Genomic DNA, 18,505 nt, shown 5'->3' with positions numbered 1-18,505 from the left:
TCTGTAATCCATGTACAGGTCTTTCTATCTTGTCTTGTAATGCCGAGCATGTACCTTTCCATGACTCTTTGCACCACTTGTAGCTTTTGTATCGATTGTGAAGTTAGTGTCCATGTTTCACCAGCATATGTTAGAGCAGGTAGCACACACTGATCGAAAACTTTTCTCTTCAGGCATAGGGGGAGGTTGTTCTTGAAAATTATGCTTAGTTTGCCGAATGCTTGCCAACCAATTTAACACGCTATTCAATTTCCTTTATTGTATCACCTTCCATTGAGATTTGTTGGCCAAGGTACATGTAGTGGTCTACTATGTCTAGTTCTCCAGATACATATTTTTTTCTTTCTTTGATGAATTTATTAAACATAACCTGGTTCTTTTTCAGGTTTATTTTTAAGTCAAATGGTTCTAATTGTTTAGTATATTTATGGATAAAAGAATAAAAAAATGTTCACAGTGATCTTTGTAGTGTTATGGTTGAGGATATATGTGTATTTTTATATGTAGTTGAAACACTTGCTGTCAGAACACCTGAATGATTTACAATGAAAGTTAAATGGTTTGATAGCACAAGGGAGATGGATCTAAAAAATAATTGATCAAAGAACAAATTACTTAACTACAGAAGACAGAATGAACAAGTGCAAATTACATATAAATGATGACAATCTAAAGCAAATGAATGAATTTGAGTGTTTGGTAAAATGTTTATAAGATGGAAAAAATGGATGAAGAATTTTAAGATGTGCAAACTATTATTGAAAAGTGGTGAGTAAATTGTGTTCTCTTGCAAGGAATAAACCCCTGAATAAGTGAAAATGGATGTGTGTAAGGATATTCTTCCTCCTACTTTGTTATATGATAACCCTTATTGAATGTTAAGAAAAACAAAAAGTAAGTTGTATGCAATGAGAAATTGAAGTGTCTATGATGAGGAAGAAAACATGTTTAGGAATGAATGAGTGCTGAAATAATAAGGATTGAATACAAAAGTGAATGACCATACAAAGGAAAGATATGAAAGGTATAAAGAACTTTTCCAGAAGGCTTTTGGGGACCGATGGTAGATTTACAGGGACATATATGCATGTACATATATATTATTTATGTCAATGTGTGTGCATTTGTGTGTGTATGTTTGTGGTTTTTACTGCCTGATCTTTTGTTGAAAAGTAAACTGTATTTTTGTTTTATTATTTTAACATCTATAAACTATTTGGAGTTCTCAAGGATGGAGGCATAGAAAAATTGTAAATTTATTTTTAAATTATTTGGCTTGTTATTTCTTCCTCCTTTTCTATGCTCTGCAAAATGTTGCTTAACTTGAAAAGGAATAATGTGATGGCTATGTATGTTTGTAGAAACTGGCAGTTTCTCTTGGTCTTCAAAAGTGGTGGAGTTCTTCCTGTATTTTTTATTTAATTAGAATTTGTAGACAGATCACCTCTCAAATGTGGTACAAGGATGGATTATTTGTATTATGAGGAGATTGATTTAGATCATCTTGGTAGTCCCTTTGTGTTTCTGTAGGTTTGCCCTCTGAGTTTGTAACAAACCCAAAGAAATCCCTTCCCCTATACTTACCACATGTATAGCTTTTGAAAGCCAGTTTAGAGTAAAATGTAGGTATTATGATATTTTAAAATTAATTTTTTCTATTTAATGTATGTCCCAGAAAAGCTTTAGCTATAGGTCAGAGAACATGTTGAAAAGGAAAGTGAAAATGTACAATTTGTGTACACAGTTGTTGCCTGATTGTGTCAGGTTTTCTGTGAACTGGGGATGTTTCTGAGATGTCAGCTATATATTCTTTGGCACATAGCCAGAGGAGATTGCAGGCCTAGCTAGCTATGCAGCAGAGCTGGCAGATCCTGTGTCCCTTTGGCAGAGCTCTGCCAACAGGATTCCCATCCTTACCGTGTGAAAACCAGCACCAAGGCGAATCCTTACTGCTTCTTTTTCTTACTGTAATACACTGAGCTAAGCGGCGGCTGCTATTGTTCCAGACATTCCTGCACATGCTGCCTGGCTGCTAAGCTGCATACCAAACAGTCTTGTGCTGTAGCCCCACGATAGAGGACAATGAGAATTGCAGAGCTATGAATTCTCCTTGTAGGCTGAAGTGATGACTCCATTTTCTGTGTTTGCTGTCAGGGAACCCCTAGCATGGCAGAGCTTCATCTTGGTTTCATCAGAGGGAGGTGGAGTCTCTCTTCCTCCTCCTCCTTCTCTTGCCTTTCCCTCCCCTCCATTGTCGGCAGCTGCTGAAGCAGCCAGCGCACCTGCTCCCATCTCTGGCGACAGAGATGCTCTAACCGTGCTTTAGGAGGTTGCTTTTCTCACAGTCCGTCTGCCTGAGCCATTTATGCCAAAGGGGGCAGGGAGAAGCAATGCCACTCGCATGCCCCAGGCACAGCAAGCTGCTTTGGAAGCGACCATGACTCTGCCGGGCCGTGTCTCCTGTTCCATGCTGAACTGCTTTGTAAGTAGGCTCCCTGTTTCCCACCCTTTCCTTCTTTCCACTGACTGCATGCAAGGCTGCTTCTCGGTCTGCATTTCTCTCTGCATTTGATATTTTGGGGTGGGGGTGGAGCGGCGGAGCCAGGAAGAAAACGTACTGTCTGCCTGGAGACATCTGGCCCTTTTTACGGCTCTCCCTAATGCTTGGGGAGTGGCTGCTCTTCCCCATTCTTCTTTATCTTAATTTTACGTGCTTCTTGTTGATATCCTAGTTCTGTTTTTGAATAATTCTCAGAATAGGTATCACATCCTCACCTGGACCTTAGAGGTTCCAGTTGGGGGTGCCAAATTTATTCCAGTGATCTTACTGAAGAGAACTGTCTGAGCAAAACGTACAAGGAGAAGTTTGGTTTTCATAATCTAGGGCATCGGTTTATTCCAGTATATTGATGTTGGCCTGCTGAAAACAGGTTCACATTCACCTACAGAACCTGTGATTCCCACTTTCTAGCTGCTTTGTGCTTCATTGAATCGCAGCCACGTATTGTAGCTGCCAAAGAAATGGCTTAGGTTTACTGAGTAATGGGTCTTCCTATTCGAATTCCCCACTGTGTTTGCTAGCATGTATTAAATCCTTTTGTGATATAAGGGAAGATGGAAAGTATGGTTCATACCCACTTCATACCAATTGAAGCTGGCCTCATAAGGTGGGCAGCATTTGGCAGCTTTTCTCAGTACAGTTACTCAGCATGGTGCTCTACTAACCTCTGGCCTTCTGAGTACCTCCTGCTAGGATTCTGACTTGAACCTGCTGAGAAAAAAACTTGAGGAAGAAGCATAATAAGAATAAAACTTATCTGAAAACATGAGTTTGTTGGACAAGTCAGGGGAATGTTTGCTGGGAGGTGTAAAGGTTCTCAAGGTTTGTTAGCTGTTTACAATGTCATATAGGTGAAAAATTGTCCTAATTCTAGCTTTGTGTTGGTGCCCAAGATACACACAACCTTATCCATTGCTAGTGTGTCTGAGAAGAGGTTTAAATGGGCAACCATAGGGAAACATTTGTTCAGTGACAGAGCAGACACAAATGTTAAAAGCACGACAGAAATTGTATGATTCACTCCATCCAATTGTCACAATAATAAGAGTGCTATCTACACAGGTTGATAAAGGGGAATGGGTACAAAAGACTGATCTGAGCCCTGAGATTTCCCTGGAGGTGTGGTCTGGTGCTTTCAACGTCTAGATCTGGTTAGTGCCTAAGTGGGAGGCCAGTTTAGTTTCATTTACTATTAAGTAGTAGGGTTGAGAAATCTAACGGTGAAATGTGAACCGTTTCACAGGGCTCTGAGGTTTAATTTAGTTAAGATATGAAAACCTGTGCTATATATGAGGGGGAAAATATTGAGTATGTATTTAGATGAGAGAAAAGTGACATCAGGTATGTACGAAGGTGTGTGTGTGTGTGTGTGTGTGTGTGTGTGTGTGTGTGTGTGTGTAGTAGCTTTGGCACAGTATACAATGTTTATATTTCCAAGACCTATATGATAAAGTGTGTGTGAGCACACATAGTTGCAGATTAAGAATAGTTTAGCAGCTTCATTCAACATGACGGGATGTTTCTGAGCATATCTATCTGTCTTCCAGTCCCCTAATAGTAAAATGACATTGGGAATGGTAAGAATAAAGTACTTGGCCTTTGTGCCTATCCATTTGTATATCAGGGACTTGTATTTAAAATTATGATTAATCAAGATGTTGAGATCTAATATACAACACACACACTCCATTATGTTAATGGAGTATTTCTATCATGAGTTAGGTTCTATCATCTTGAATCACGTTCATTGCCACCTGACATACTATATGTCTTATATTTGTACAAGCAGCATGCAAGATATATGAGATACTTATTTATAGGAGAAATAACTTTTGACTAGAATTATCAGTTGTTTAATATATATCGCTGTCTTAAATTTTAACTAGATGTTACCGAAAGCAGCTTTCTTCCTGATTTTTGTTTTATTCAGTAGTCTGACTTTTTTCCTCAGTTTTAAATGGCTAATATTTTTTAATAAAATGTGAATGTATTGATATTGTAAAATGTATTAATGTGAGCAAAAATGAAAACCCTTTGTGAAATATTTGGAATGATTGATGTACATGAGTGTTTTAGTGTTGAATTTCAAGGGAAGGGTATCATTTTCAAGAGGTTTTTAAAAAAACATATTTAGATGAACTGATACTTTATCAATATCTGAGGGCAGAAGTGATTACTGGATTAGCAGGAAGCAACTCCATATCACTAATTAATTTTACTCTCCCGGCCTTCAAGAAAGGCATAAAAACACATGCTTTCTTGGGGCACACAAAGGAGCACATAACTGTAGGGCTGATTAGTGCCCTGAAGACCACCCCCAGTTTCATTAATTGTAACATTCTTTCTTCCTTTAACTTTTATATACTGTTTTATGCTTTTAATATTTTATTGTACACTGTCCTGATTCCTGTGTGAGGGAGATGGGTAGTTATTAGATATGATAAATAAATATAAATAAATTTAGTTATCAACTTCAGAAAATAGCGTCCCCAGTTTCAAATGGAAATGTTTGTTTTATGCTAGCTCCACAAAAGTTATACTATTTTTTACTCTCTGCACTTAACATTCTTTTAATAAAGCTGGTTTAATGCTGTTCTTGGTGATAACAGTTACTTATACCAAGCAATGAAAATCTTATATCAGGTGAAGAAAAATGGAATACATACATTAATATAGGAACATTGCAGATTACTGGACCACCTATATCAGCATGATCTACATCAGAAACATATTTCAGGATGAAAGTTCTCATACAAAGCTGTTTTATACCAGGTCAGAGTAATAATCCATCTGCTTCAATATTTCTGCTCAAGTTTTAGGCAGACATTTGTCCTTGTCCTGCTTCCCCCTCCCCCTTCTTGGAAACTGGGCTCTTCAGTTTAGTACATATGCACTTAAAGTTCAATGCTGGTCCTATCAACAAAATCTAGGATTAAATCCAACATATAAGATTAAATCCAACATATAAGAAAAAGTACTAGGCATCATAAGAAAATTCATAGAATTTAGAGCCAGGTAATATGATTTGCAAATATTTTTAGAGGTGAATATTTATCCCTTAAGAGTCTACTTTTTCTTCCAAACAGTTTTAAGAGCAAAGAAATTCTTCATCTTTACCCATCATGATCATGTAAAAATATGCAGGCTATCCTGGGGCCAGTTCTGAGAATTTGAAGTATTTTCCAATCATACAATGCTCCTATAGCTTATTTACTTCAGAAAGAAATTTAGCTCTGTTTTTCCAAATTGTTGTTGTTGTTGTTGCTGCTGCTGTGGCTGCTGTTACTATTATTACACAATGTCATTTTTGTACATTATGAATGTTATGAAGGTAGCACTGGGCGGTTAATTATAAGAAGGAGCTAAAGGGATACTGTTGGAATTGCTAGTTTATATTTGTTTGCCTTTAATCCCAAACTGGTTATTGTAAAATGTTTAGTAAAAGTATTAAATTATATTTATGGATATTGGATGCCTGGAGAATTTATATATACAAGACATCAATACTATATTTGGGTTGTGCATATGACAGTAGTGTGGATATGGTGGTAAGGTGGATGGACACAAAGTAAAGAATTCTGATTAATATCCACCCTCGTTTATGTAAATTCACTGGGAAACTACAGGTAGTCCTTGATTTAGAACCACATAGTCCAACATTTCTGTTAAGTGAAACGTTAAGTGAGTTTGTCCCATTTTATGACCTTTCTTGTCACAGTTGTTATGTGAATCACTGCAATTGTTAATAACACAGTTGTTAAATGAATCTGGCATCCATGTTGACTTTGCTTGTCAAAAGATCACAAAAGGTGATGACATGACCCTGAGCCACTGCAACAATCATAAATATGAATCAGTTGCCAAGTGTCTGAATTTTGATCACATGGCCATGGGGATGCTGCAACAGTTAAAAGTGTGAAAAGTGGTCATAAGTCACTTTTTTCAGTGCCGTTGTAACTTTGGATGGTCACTAAGTGAACTGTTGCAAGTCAAGGACTGCTTGTATTGATCAATTACTATCTCCAAACACAATGTATCATACAGAATCAAAAATTCCATCAGACAGTAATATGTGACACCTTGAGTAAAAATATGGAATTCATAAAGAAATAAGTAAATGTTTTATATATTCTGACAGGTAAAGTGCATCTCTAAGTATTTGTTTTTCTGTTTGGTTTTTAGGGTGAAGAAGGCCCCCCCAGTCTAGAATATATCCAAGCTAAGGATTTGTTCCCACATAAAGAACTGATTAAAGAAGAAGAGTCTTTACAGGTAAGTTACTTGGGTTTCACTAGCAAAGGAATGGTGTATAATACAAAACCGTACGTCTGAAATAGGAACAAAAGATGCAAAGAATATCTTTTTCCATAGAGTTGGTATTTGAGGACAATAAAATACACAGTGCATTCAAAAAGTATTCAGACCCCCTTTACTTTTTGTCAATCTTGATATGCTGCAGCCTGATTCTGAAGTTGTTGAAATTCACCTTTTTCTCATTAATCTACACTCAGTACCCCATACTGACAAAGTGAAAACAGAATTTTAGAAATTTCTATAAATTTATTAAAAAGAAAAAGCTGAAATATCACATTGGCATAAGTATTCAGACCCTTGGCTCATACTTCGTTGAAGCAGCTTTGGCAGCAATTACAGTCTCAAGTCTTTTTGGGTATGATGCGACAAGCTTTGCACACCTGGATTGGAAGATTTTCTGCCATTCTTTCTTGCAAACCCTTTCAAGCTCAGTCAGGAATGATGGCGACCGTCGGTGGACAGCCATTTGCAGGTCTGGGTTCAAGTCAGGGCTCTGGCTGGACCACTCTAGGACATTCAGAGTTGTCCCTAAGCCACTTCTCTGTTGTCTTGCCCTTGTGCTTAGGGTTGTTGTCATATTGGAAAGTGGGCCTCCGACCCACTCTGGGATCCTGAATGCTATGGAACAGGTTTTCATTGAAGATATCCCTATACTTTGCTCCATTCAGCTTTCCCTCAACCCTGACCAGTCTCCCAGTCCCTGCTGCTGAAAAATACCCCCACAGCATGCTGCCACCACCATGCTTCACTGTTGAAATGACATTGGTCACATGATGCCTGGTTTCCTTCAGACATAACATTTAGAACTGAGGCCAAAGAGTTCAATTTTGGTTTCATTAAACTAGATAATCTTGTTCCTCACAGCCTGAGTGCTTTTTTGCAAACTCCAAGTGGGCTTTCATGTGTTTTGTATTGAGGAGAGGCTTCTGGCAGCTACTCTGCTATAAAGCCCAGATTGGTGGAGAGCTGTCGTGATGGTTGTCTTTCTGGAATTCTGTCCCATCTCCATACAGGATCTCTAGAACTCAGTCAGAGTGACCATCGGGTTCTTGGTCACCTCTCGTACTAAGGCCCTTTCCCCCCCCCCCAATTGCTCAGTTTGACCAGGTGACCAACTCTTGGAAGAGGCCTGGTTGTGTCAGACTTCTTCCACTTGAGAATTCCATGAGGTCACTGTGCTCTTTGGAACCTTCACTGCAGCAGAAATTGTACGGTAGCCTTCCCCAGACCTGTGCCTTGCAATAATCCTGTCTCTGAACATTGCAGGCAGTTTCTTTGACCTCATGGCTTTTGCTCTCCTACAGTATGCAGTGTCAGCTGTGATGCCTTCTATAGAGAAGTATGTGCCTTTCCAAATCATGTCCAATCAATTTAATTTACCACAGATCACCTCCAACCAAGATGTAGAAACATGTCTGCAAAGATCAACAGAAACAGGGGGCACCGGAGCTAAATTTCAAGCGTTGTTGCAAAGGGTCTGAATACTTATGCCAATGTGTTATTTCAGTTATTTCTTTTTTAATAAATGTACTAAATTTACAGACATTTCTAAAATTCTGTTTCAACTTGGTTCTTGAGTATAGATTAATGAGGAGGCTGGGGTGAGTTAATATCATGAGGACATGTCCCTTAAAAAGCTTTGGTAAGTGAGATGGAGGATGAGAGCTTATACTTCCCAAGATATTAGTGTGACAATCCATTCATCCCTCCAAATGGCTTTAAAGGAAATTAGAATCCATCTTTTGGTTTTCTAGGTCTTAGATGGATGCAAGTGTTGAAATTTAGCTTTCCAGGTTGACTAGTATATATATATATCCAGACATTTTTCGTTCTTTAAATCACGTTACTTTTTCAAACTGCTAATGTGCACATACTGTAGCTGTTGTATTTTGGTTTCCTTCGGTTTATAAGGATGTTTTAAGGAGATTAATTCACTTAATAGGGGTGGTTGTTTTTTTCCCCCACCTTGATTTAAAAATTGTCATATAATTGAACCTTGATTTAAAAATGGTCATATAATTGAATTCTGTATAAACATGGTACTATTGAATTTCAAACAGATGGAAAATTTCAGTATTACCCTTTTTGAGCATATATCCTCAGTGATAGTTTGGAAGGGGGGATAAATTTTGTCATGAGCCCTAGAAAAAAAAAGGGATCATAGAGAAAATATGGTCATTGGTCATCCAGTTAAAATGAACTTTTCTTTCCTCCAGAGACTGACAAACTTTTATTTGAAGAGGAATCTAAGAATGGGCATTCTTGGCACAACATAATTAAAAATTTCATAGGAATAAATTTAAAACATGCATTTTTCTTTTGGTTTGTATAATTTTTTAAATACCTTAAAAATTTACATTTCATAATAAGTCCACGCAGTCAGATAAAACAAAAGGTGCATGTCAGTTTGGGACTTGCTGGTTTAGGTATGAGCATACTTACACCATTGTTTCCTTTAGATTAAAAAAAGCAGTGATTTAAAAAAAATACTTCATCTGCTTCCTATGAAGTACTGTTGAGTTTTTCTTCAATTTTGCTATATCATTTTGGTCATAAAGAATTGTAAGAAAAAAAACTACCTCAAAGATATAATAATGAGCCGTGAAAATATTAATTAAATATGGAATTGTAGTATACTCTTGTGCAAATTTCATATCACCTATACATTTTCATACAGACCTGTGAGTTTTAATTCCAGTTAACCAGAGCAAAGAAATAAATCTCAACAAAAACTACTTCTAAATCATTAAGGAAGATGCCCTTGATGCTTAAACAGAAACAAACCCTTCTACCTTTTGCACTTCATCTCAAATGCAATGGAGATTGACAACCAGGTGGTTGTTCTCCTTAGCTTTTGTCCTGTTTATTATTTTGACTGCTCCTCACCTAGCTCTTACAGCGAAGCTTATTAATGCATGATTTCACAAAGGGTTTCATTTTTCACCCAGCATGTAGTGGAGCTTGATGCTGTTTGAGCAAAGAAGGAGCGGCTGACTTACGGTCACTCAGCCGATTTCCTTGCTCAGAGAGGAATCTGGGTCTCTGCTGAACCTAGTTCACCATCTTAAGCACTATGAACACTGGGTCTCATCAGATTGACAGCAAGTATATTTAGAAAATCAACTGTTGTTATCCCTCAATGGTTTTTTTAAAAATCCGGATAGAAGTTCTTATTTTAGAATTGAGGGAAAAGGAAACTGAAAGCTTCATTCTGGGAGGCTGGGGTGGGAGGGCCATATAGAAGAAACTATATAAAAACTTGGGCCAACTGGTGTCTCTTTGATTTATCAGTGGACAAAAAGTTGAGATCATGCCAGATGGTGATAGTGGTGTTAGACCTTGCTGTTTTATAATATATCCTCTATTTCCTATCTGATCTTTGCCAAGCAGAGGTTGTCATTCTCTGCTAATATTCTACCAAGGTGTTAGTGACAGTGCATTTGATTAGGGATGTCATTTATTTACTTATTAAAATTATATGCCACCCTTGAAAATAAAGACTTTCCCAGGGTGACTTTTAAAATATGTTTACAATCACAACCCAGATTCATTAAACATATTTTTAAAATTGAGGTGGAAAACTATTGGAATTTGAAATAGATGAATCTCATGGAAATCTTTGCAACGAATCTTTTTAACCCATTTCAGCAATTTATCAAGAACCGACTATAAAGATAATCCATGTGACACTCTATTACATTATATGAATTATAATCTCTCTAAATTGTTTTGGATCAGTTTTAAGTAAATTAGTACATATTGTCCACTTAGTCAGTCCTTCTGTTTAAAAATGTTCGAAGAATTCAGGAAAATCACCCAACAGTCTTTCCCAACATTTTTTTTATTGACCCATTTTCTAAAGCATATAAAATAATACAATTCCTTTAGCTTGTTTCCACTTTTATTATTGAAAAAGATTGAAAAACTAAATTATGTATTTTATTAGATCTGTATGTTTGACCATGGGTGAGATAGAATAAATATAGAAAATTTGATGCATGAAAACTATTCCCTGGGGGAACAAATCTTCCAAAACTCTATGATCATTTATTAGATATGGTAATAATATTTTTGTAAATATTGCTATCCTGTGTCCTTTTGGATATATTAAGCATATAATTTCTCAGTAACTCAGCATATGTATGAGTATATAATGCATGTATGCACTCAACGTTGATTGGGAGGGTTTTTTAAAATTGATTTTGTTTTTTCCCTGGGTGTATTTTTTTCCAAGTCTTCCATCTTGTATTTTTTCAGAGTGAAGCAGCATAGCCTGAATTGCACTCCAGTCTTGCGGGAATACCCTGATCTCTGTTCAACACTGGATGTGTTAAATTTTCTAGTTATCCAATAAAAACAAGTGAAAAACGTGTTTAGCCAATACAGAAGGTATCCCTTTAATATTAAAGCTGGAAAAAAGTTTGTTTTAGTTCAATTCAAATGCAGTGCAGGCCAACAACAAAGACCTTTCAGACAATTAATTATTGATGTCACTTTTTAAAATACGTCCATAGAGATTATTTAAGAACTGAGGAGAAAATGAAAGTAGTTTACTTCTTAATTTTAATTTTAGAAAGGGTGCATACGTCAGAAATTTTAACTGCTGTGCATCCATTTGCACTATAAATACATAGTAGAGCTGGTATCGTTCTTCATGATATACATCTCTTTGGATTTCCTTATAGTATTTCTTACTTGTCCCCAGTCATTTCCAAATAGGTGTTGTCATTCTCTATATGCTTCCTAATAAGGTGCCAGGGACAATGTGTTTGACCTGAAATGTTATTTAAATGATATAAATGGGATACAGTATCTTTCTTCAAAATAAAAGCATTCCCAGGACACTTCACAGAATATTTCAAAATCATAATCTAAGAAATGTAAGCTAAAAGAACAGGTTAAAGTACAAAATATTAAAGCAAAAACTATTTCCAAAATGAAAGGCAATCTCTACTTAAGTATTAGTCCTGGGGATCAGATGAAACATCACCATGTAATTGTCTTGGTAGAAGTAGAGAAATGGTTTGCCATTCCCTTCTTCTAGGATGTTGTTCAGGTTCCCACTATAGCCTTTACAGGTAGTCCTCGATTTAAAAACATTCAGTTAGTGATCATTTGAAGTTACAACGGCATTTATGACTGTTTTTCACACTTATGACCATTGCAGCATCTCCATTGTGACATGATCAAAATTCAGATGCTTGGCAACTGGCATGGACTATATTTGTGATGGTTGCAGTGTTCCGGGGTTATATTTTTGCATCCTTCATCTTTTGCTACCTTTTGTGAACTTCTGACAAGCAAAATCAATGGGGAAGCCAGATTCAGTTAACAACTAACATGTTACTAAATTAAAACTCCAGTGACTCACTTAACAACTGTGGTAAGAAAGGCCTAACAATGGAGCAAATTGTCTTGCTTTGCAATGGAAATGTAGGAGATGAGCAGGCTAAGCCCACAGGAGGGCTTAAACATGTCATCAGCCTTGAGATCCTTGGCACCCCCAAGACATCTGAGCCCAGCCCACCTTGATTTCCATTGACTCTTCTCTACAACCAATTTGCTTTGGCCATTACTAGTTCAGATTCTTGTAGAGAGCGTAAGCTTGCAATAAACCTTTATGTTCGTTCGAACTGTCTGGACTTCTGATTTTCCTATGCTTGACAGGAAATTTTGGGCTCAATTGTGGTCGTAAGTCAAGGATTACCTCTTGTCATGAAACATCCTGGTAGTGTCCCATCCAAGCACCAGGCTTGACCTTGCTCATTTCTGAGCCCAGACATTGTTGCCCAGAGACCACCACCTGCTGAAACTTCCATTTCTAGGTGGGAGTAATTAAAAACTCAAGAATGTAATGTAGTAGAAGGCTTCATTTGCTACATAACAAAATTAATATTAAAATATCTGAGAGAATAAAACATAATTGCTTCACACTGAAAAGGGGCCAGGGTTGTGAGGGATGCCCGGAGTAGAATTTCTGAGAATGATATTTTAATTCAGGTAGGAACAAACTAAAATAAAAGTTTCTTCAGATAATGTATTCGCAGCACATGAAGAAATTTAATACTAGAAATTTGGGCTGGAAAACAAGTATTTAATCTTCTCTTTCCCTGTAACCTTGACTGGTTAATTGGCAACTACTTTAAAATGTGAGTTTCCCTTTTCTAGGTTCCATTTACTGTGCTACAAGGAGAGGGTGTGGAATATCTGGGCCATGCAAGTGATGCCATCATTGCCATCTCTAACTACCGGCTCCATATCAAGTTTAAGGACTCTGTAATCAATGTAAGTCTTGTTAATATATCGTGGTTATTTCTGGCAGAGCTGATAGATTCCTGTGTTAATCTTTTTTTTTCCTTTTGGAACAAATTATGTAGCTTATCCTTTCGCTAAGCTGCAAAACAAACTTGAAGAGTCCCCTGTCCCAACGAGCCCCAACCTTTCCAGCTTCGTGACCTGGAGGGGGGAGGAGGAGAGGGGATGGTTCTGTGTGAATGGTAGGCGTGCATGCAAGTGCGAGCACTCTCTACTTATACACCGCTTGCACAGTTTCAAGCAGGCCAAGGCCTGGGGATTGGGAATCCCTGCTCTGTCCTTTACCTCTCTTGATCAGACAGCTTCAGATGTTCCAAGTGAAGTACCCACAATGCCTTGCAAAATGTTTCAAAGAGAATATTTGTCAATTTGGGTTAGGGAATTATTTCTTTAAGGAAGAATTGCCTTCAGGAAGGCAAACTCCTAGCACGATCTTTGCTTTGTTTATGCCAAAGCTGTAGCTTCATATTGCCATGTGCTTTGGAAGGAGTAAGCTATGTATATTCAGTCATAAAACATGGTTTCTAATTGCACCAAAATTCATACATTCCTAATATTCATTGTCTATTTCTTTTTTACCATATATTGGACAATTTAATCTTCCTCCCTCCCTCCCTCCCTCCCTGATGACACTATTTAATGGATATGACCTCGAACATGCCAAATTGAGGTTATTCCTGTTCCTACTATATCTTACAATTAATGTTGCTGTTTCCATAATACCATTAGAATACCAGATACTATACACGGTGAGCTTATTGTGTGGTTGAGTGTCTACATACCTGTTCATTCATCCCTTGCCTTTGTTTTTAGGTGCCTTTGAGAATGATGGAAAGTGTGGAAAGTCGGGATATGTTCCAGCTCCATATTGTCTGCAAAGATTCCAAAGTAGTCAGGTAGGGGATGTCTATTAACATCCTGCTCTTATAGCTTGGTGAGGGTCAGCAAATGTGATTCGCTCAAACTAGGGATGGATAACATGCGGCCTACAGATGTTTTTAATTTCCAGCTTCTAACAACATACGTTGGCATAGCTATTGGTGGAAAATGTAATCCAGCAACAAACTGGGATGCTACATCTTTTTTTATTTCTGCTCTGAACCATGATAGCAATAGCACTTCGACTTATATACCGCTTCACAGTGCTTTACAGCCCATTCCAAGCGGTTTACAGAGTCAGCCTATTGCCCCCAACAATCTGCTGCCAAGTTTCTGTCACTCTAAACATAGAAGCTGCCAACATGAAGTAAAGTAAAATTCTTTAATCTGTTTGCTTTCCAGCAGTGGACAGCTAAGAGTCTTGAAAAATATACATAAGCAAAGGCTCAGTTGCTGCCACAGTTGATGCCCATTAATAGATTTTTCTATTATAAAAGTCTTTTTTTTTTTAGCTGTCGTTGCTAAGTTGTTTAAGTGATTTAAGTAACACTGCAGCCCTTTGTGTCAGGGAGTCCCTAGCATTGTCATTTTTCAATAGGTTGTTTTTCCTTCCCTTTCCCCTCAGGAGTTTACCTGAAATTCCCTTGTCAGACCATCTTTCCTAAGCACTGAATATATATACATGTGTACTTCTGTTCCTATAGGTGCCATTTCTCTACGTTTAAGCAATGCCAGGAATGGCTGAAAAGGTTGAGCCGAGCCATTGCACGCCCCACCAAACTAGAAGACCTATTTGCATTTGCTTATCATGCCTGGTGCTTAGGAGTTTGTGCTGATGAGGAAGACCAGCATGCCCACCTTTGCCGCCCAGGTAAGTTCTTATAAGTTACACCAGGTTTTAAGCATCTACAACTACAGACCCAAGCCTCTTGAAGGCTACTGTTCAGAGTTAGTTATGCAACCAATTCCATGAATTCCTTATCTGATATTGTAATAAGGAGATCTTTTGAGTTATTTTGCCATAATTTTTGAAAGAATTGGTTGTTGTTGATTATTAACTGCTGTTTGTTTTTCAGGTGACCATGTGAAATATCGGTTTGAAATGGAACTAGCTCGAATGGGCTTTGACTTGCAGAACGTGTGGAGGGTTTCTGACATCAACAACAGCTACAAGTACGCCTTTAAATTTATCAGATAATTGCAAAAGAAGTGTGTATGTTGAGGGGGAGGGAATATCAACAGCATTATATCCTCTGTCTTGTAAATGCTAGGATGTAATGGTATAATGTTATAGCTATACAACATGTAAAGTAGTTCAAGCTAATGTAGTATTAAAATATCTACCTTATGATAATGAAATAGCATTTATTGTCATTTTATGTGTTGTTACAGTAGCTTTTTCTTACTTGTGCCTCACAAACATATCCCAAGAACTTCTTTTTATATTCCCATGCCCTCATCACATTGCATGTCCAAAAGGAGACCATTATCTATTGTTCCTTGTCATTCTATCCTTGGTGCCTTGAATCAAATTAAAATTGATGTTGCTCTTATTGTTATTATGTTTATGGGGATTCTAACCGTTTTCAGCAGTGGTGGGATTCAAAAAACTTTACTACCTGTTCTGAGGGTGTGGTGGGCGTTGCATGACTTGATGGGTGTGGCTTGGTGGCCTTGGCAAGGGAAGGATGCTGTAAAATCTCCATTCCCTCCCCATTCCTGGGGGAAGGTTACCACTGGTTCTCCAATCTACTCAAAATTTCCGCTACCGGTTCTCCAAAACTGGTCAGAACCTGCTGAATACCACCTCTGGTTTTCAGTCATAATGTCATTAATAGAATGAATCTAGTATAAATAATCTGTTAGGAATTTTGATGTTTCATATGTCCATCCGAAAGAACATCAGATCTGCAGTTTATACAGAATCATATTTGCTATTTTTGTATGATTATAAATCAGTATTGAACAAGGCTGGCTGGAGAATTCTGAGAGTTGAATTCCCCCCATTTTAAAATTGCCAGGGTTGAGAAACACTATTATAGATGAACTAAGATTGTCTGTCATCTTACCTATTTATGTAAACTAAAGCAAACTTGAAAATATCAAAAATATTGATTAGTTATACGTATGATCTGGCAGGTTAAAGATTTAGAATTCTATCTTGGTTTTTTATTCTCACCCCCTGCCCCAATTTCTGATCATTTGTTTGAATTTTTCTCCTTAGGTTATGTACCAGCTACCCACAGAAACTTTTGGTTCCTGTTTGGATCACTGACAAGGAACTGGAGAATGTAGCTTCTTTTAGATCTTGGAAGAGGATTCCAGTGGTTGTGTATAGGTACAAAACTTATGTCTTATAAGAAGGCTGTGCAAAGACTTACGTGTCAACTGAAAGCTTATCACTAGGGTATTTTTTTCTAATACCCTAATGATAAAGTATTCTTTCTTTTAACTGTGTAGCCAAGCTCTTCTTTAAGATTCAATTATTGACACTATACCATTAAATGATCCCATTATTGAAACAATAGTATCATTTTAGGATAGATCTTAGAGATTTAAATGAGAACGTATCAGATAAGACATATAAAGCACAATTTGGTACCTGCCTACCTATCTCAGAGATTTTTCATTCATTCGTTCATTCATTTGTTCATTCATTCGTTCACACATCTTTATTAATTTTTGTAAATAATTAGAGGTGGAAAATATACCTAATGTTCATTTTTCCTATACAGGTACTACTAGGAGGAAAGAGTATTATCCTATTTTGAGTTTAACTATCTCAGATTATATAGTTTCAATTTTCTAATGCACATTAACAACCAGGTTCAGGGAGCACCAAGGACCCCTCATCTCCTTAATCTATTATTATATGTATATACTCTGTGTTTCCTCTCCACTATGAAAGGAGTATTTGGTTTTTCAATCAAACTGGGACTTGTTGAAACACTTTGCATTCTATTACTAATAGGACTTGATTCCATTTTTAGGCATTTGCGCAATGGGGCAGTGATTGCACGCTGCAGTCAACCTGAGATTAGTTGGTGGGGCTGGCGCAATGCAGATGATGAATATCTTGTAACTTCCATTGCCAAAGCCTGTGCCTTGAACCCTGGACAGAGGCTGGCTGGGGGGACCCCACAGTCTGGGCTTAGTGATGGAAATGAGGCCTGCGATGCAGGATTTGGTAAGTAAACCAATTCTATTTCATTTCTAATTTCCATTGCTGCACAAATGCTACATTGCCTTTCACAGAATTTGGTGAATTTTTCATGGCAATACTGAATATAATCTCATTTGTAATGCCTATCAATCTGGATAAAATTATGCCGTTGATGTATCTTTGTTTAAAATATATATATAGCTGCCTATCTTAAAAAGAACTCTGGATGGCTTAGAAACAATGAAACAGTGTAAAATATAAACCAACAACAGTAAAAACAAAAGTAAAAGTAGAAATAAAAAACCACAACTACTCTTTTATAGTGTATTCAATATAATTAATCCCTATGGTTATTAGAACATAGTGCTTAAGAAACTGAACATTACTTGTGCTTTTTTTTTTCAGTGAGCCAGTGAAACTCCAAAAGAGCATATTGTAAAAGATTGTACTTTTTGTATGAATGACAATGTCCATTGTAACCAGCTTTTGAAGCCTTCTGAAACTGTACATCTGTTTAAGACATAAGAAATTCCTATTTGACCTTTTGCAGATTCATCATTGACTGCATGTTCAAGCGTAGAGAATTCAGCAACACCTCAGAAACTGCTAATTTTGGATGCTCGGTCCTACACTGCAGCAGTTGCCAACAGAGCCAAAGGAGGAGGCTGTGAATGTGAAGGTACAAGCATGATATTCTTCTGGCTTTCTTAGGCAACCTATTCACTATTGCATCCTAAGGGTGCATAAGCAAGCAAAACCTATTTTTGAGTACCTTCCCCGCCAAGGTTCTACTTTTACTTCCATCCCACCTTCTTGAGTTTATGATGAGCTTTTAGGAGGCTTGTTTGACTGAAGTGGAACTATTGAATTATAAAAATCCACAGAATGTATTGGAAACTACAACTCACTTGAAATAATAAAGTTACTGAGTTTGTATGGAATTAGAATCACAAGGTACTGTTTCCAATACACATATCATAATCATAGTGGTGTTTCCTTATGGATAGGTCAGTGTGAACTATTTCCATTGAAGAGGAGTACAGTTGAAGATACTTCATGTGATAGATAGACTTATTTAACTTCCCAACTAATTTTCTTCTTCTGTTTGACGTTTTTCAGAATATTACCCTAACTGTGAAGTGGTGTTCATGGGTATGGCTAACATTCATTCCATCCGTAATAGCTTCCAGTACCTAAGGGCAGTATGCAGTCAGATGCCAGATCCTAGCAAGTAAGTTCCAAGTAGCATTTGTCAAACAGCTATGTTCTTTATG

General features: G+C 37.3%; 1 protein-coding gene across 9 annotated transcripts in view; it reads left to right on the top strand.

The window, feature by feature from the left end:
- MTMR4 (myotubularin related protein 4) overlaps positions 1–18,505 on the top strand; it is a 51,578-nt gene that overhangs the window by 22,315 nt on the left and 10,758 nt on the right. For 8 of the 9 annotated variants that reach the window (XM_087958703.1, XM_087958695.1, XM_026671680.2 and 5 more), the window contains 9 exons: positions 6,743–6,832; positions 13,043–13,159; positions 14,003–14,085; positions 14,773–14,939; positions 15,145–15,241; positions 16,293–16,406; positions 17,059–17,255; positions 17,782–17,910; positions 18,351–18,462. In XM_087958703.1, coding sequence (XP_087814829.1) covers positions 6,743–6,832; positions 13,043–13,159; positions 14,003–14,085; positions 14,773–14,939; positions 15,145–15,241; positions 16,293–16,406; positions 17,059–17,255; positions 17,782–17,910; positions 18,351–18,462 — 1,106 coding nt within the window. Of the gene's footprint in view, positions 1–2,367; positions 2,483–6,742; positions 6,833–13,042; positions 13,160–14,002; positions 14,086–14,772; positions 14,940–15,144; positions 15,242–16,292; positions 16,407–17,058; positions 17,256–17,781; positions 17,911–18,350; positions 18,463–18,505 lie in introns of those variants that run through there. The other variant, XM_087958670.1, reaches the window with a different exon arrangement.

The sequence above is a fragment of the Notechis scutatus genome, chromosome 1 (assembly GCF_049901735.1).
Source record: "Notechis scutatus isolate UNSWTSFEM ecotype Mainland chromosome 1, rNotScu1.2, whole genome shotgun sequence".
NCBI lineage: Eukaryota > Metazoa > Chordata > Lepidosauria > Squamata > Elapidae > Notechis > Notechis scutatus.
This window is presented reverse-complemented; position numbering and strand designations above follow the sequence as displayed.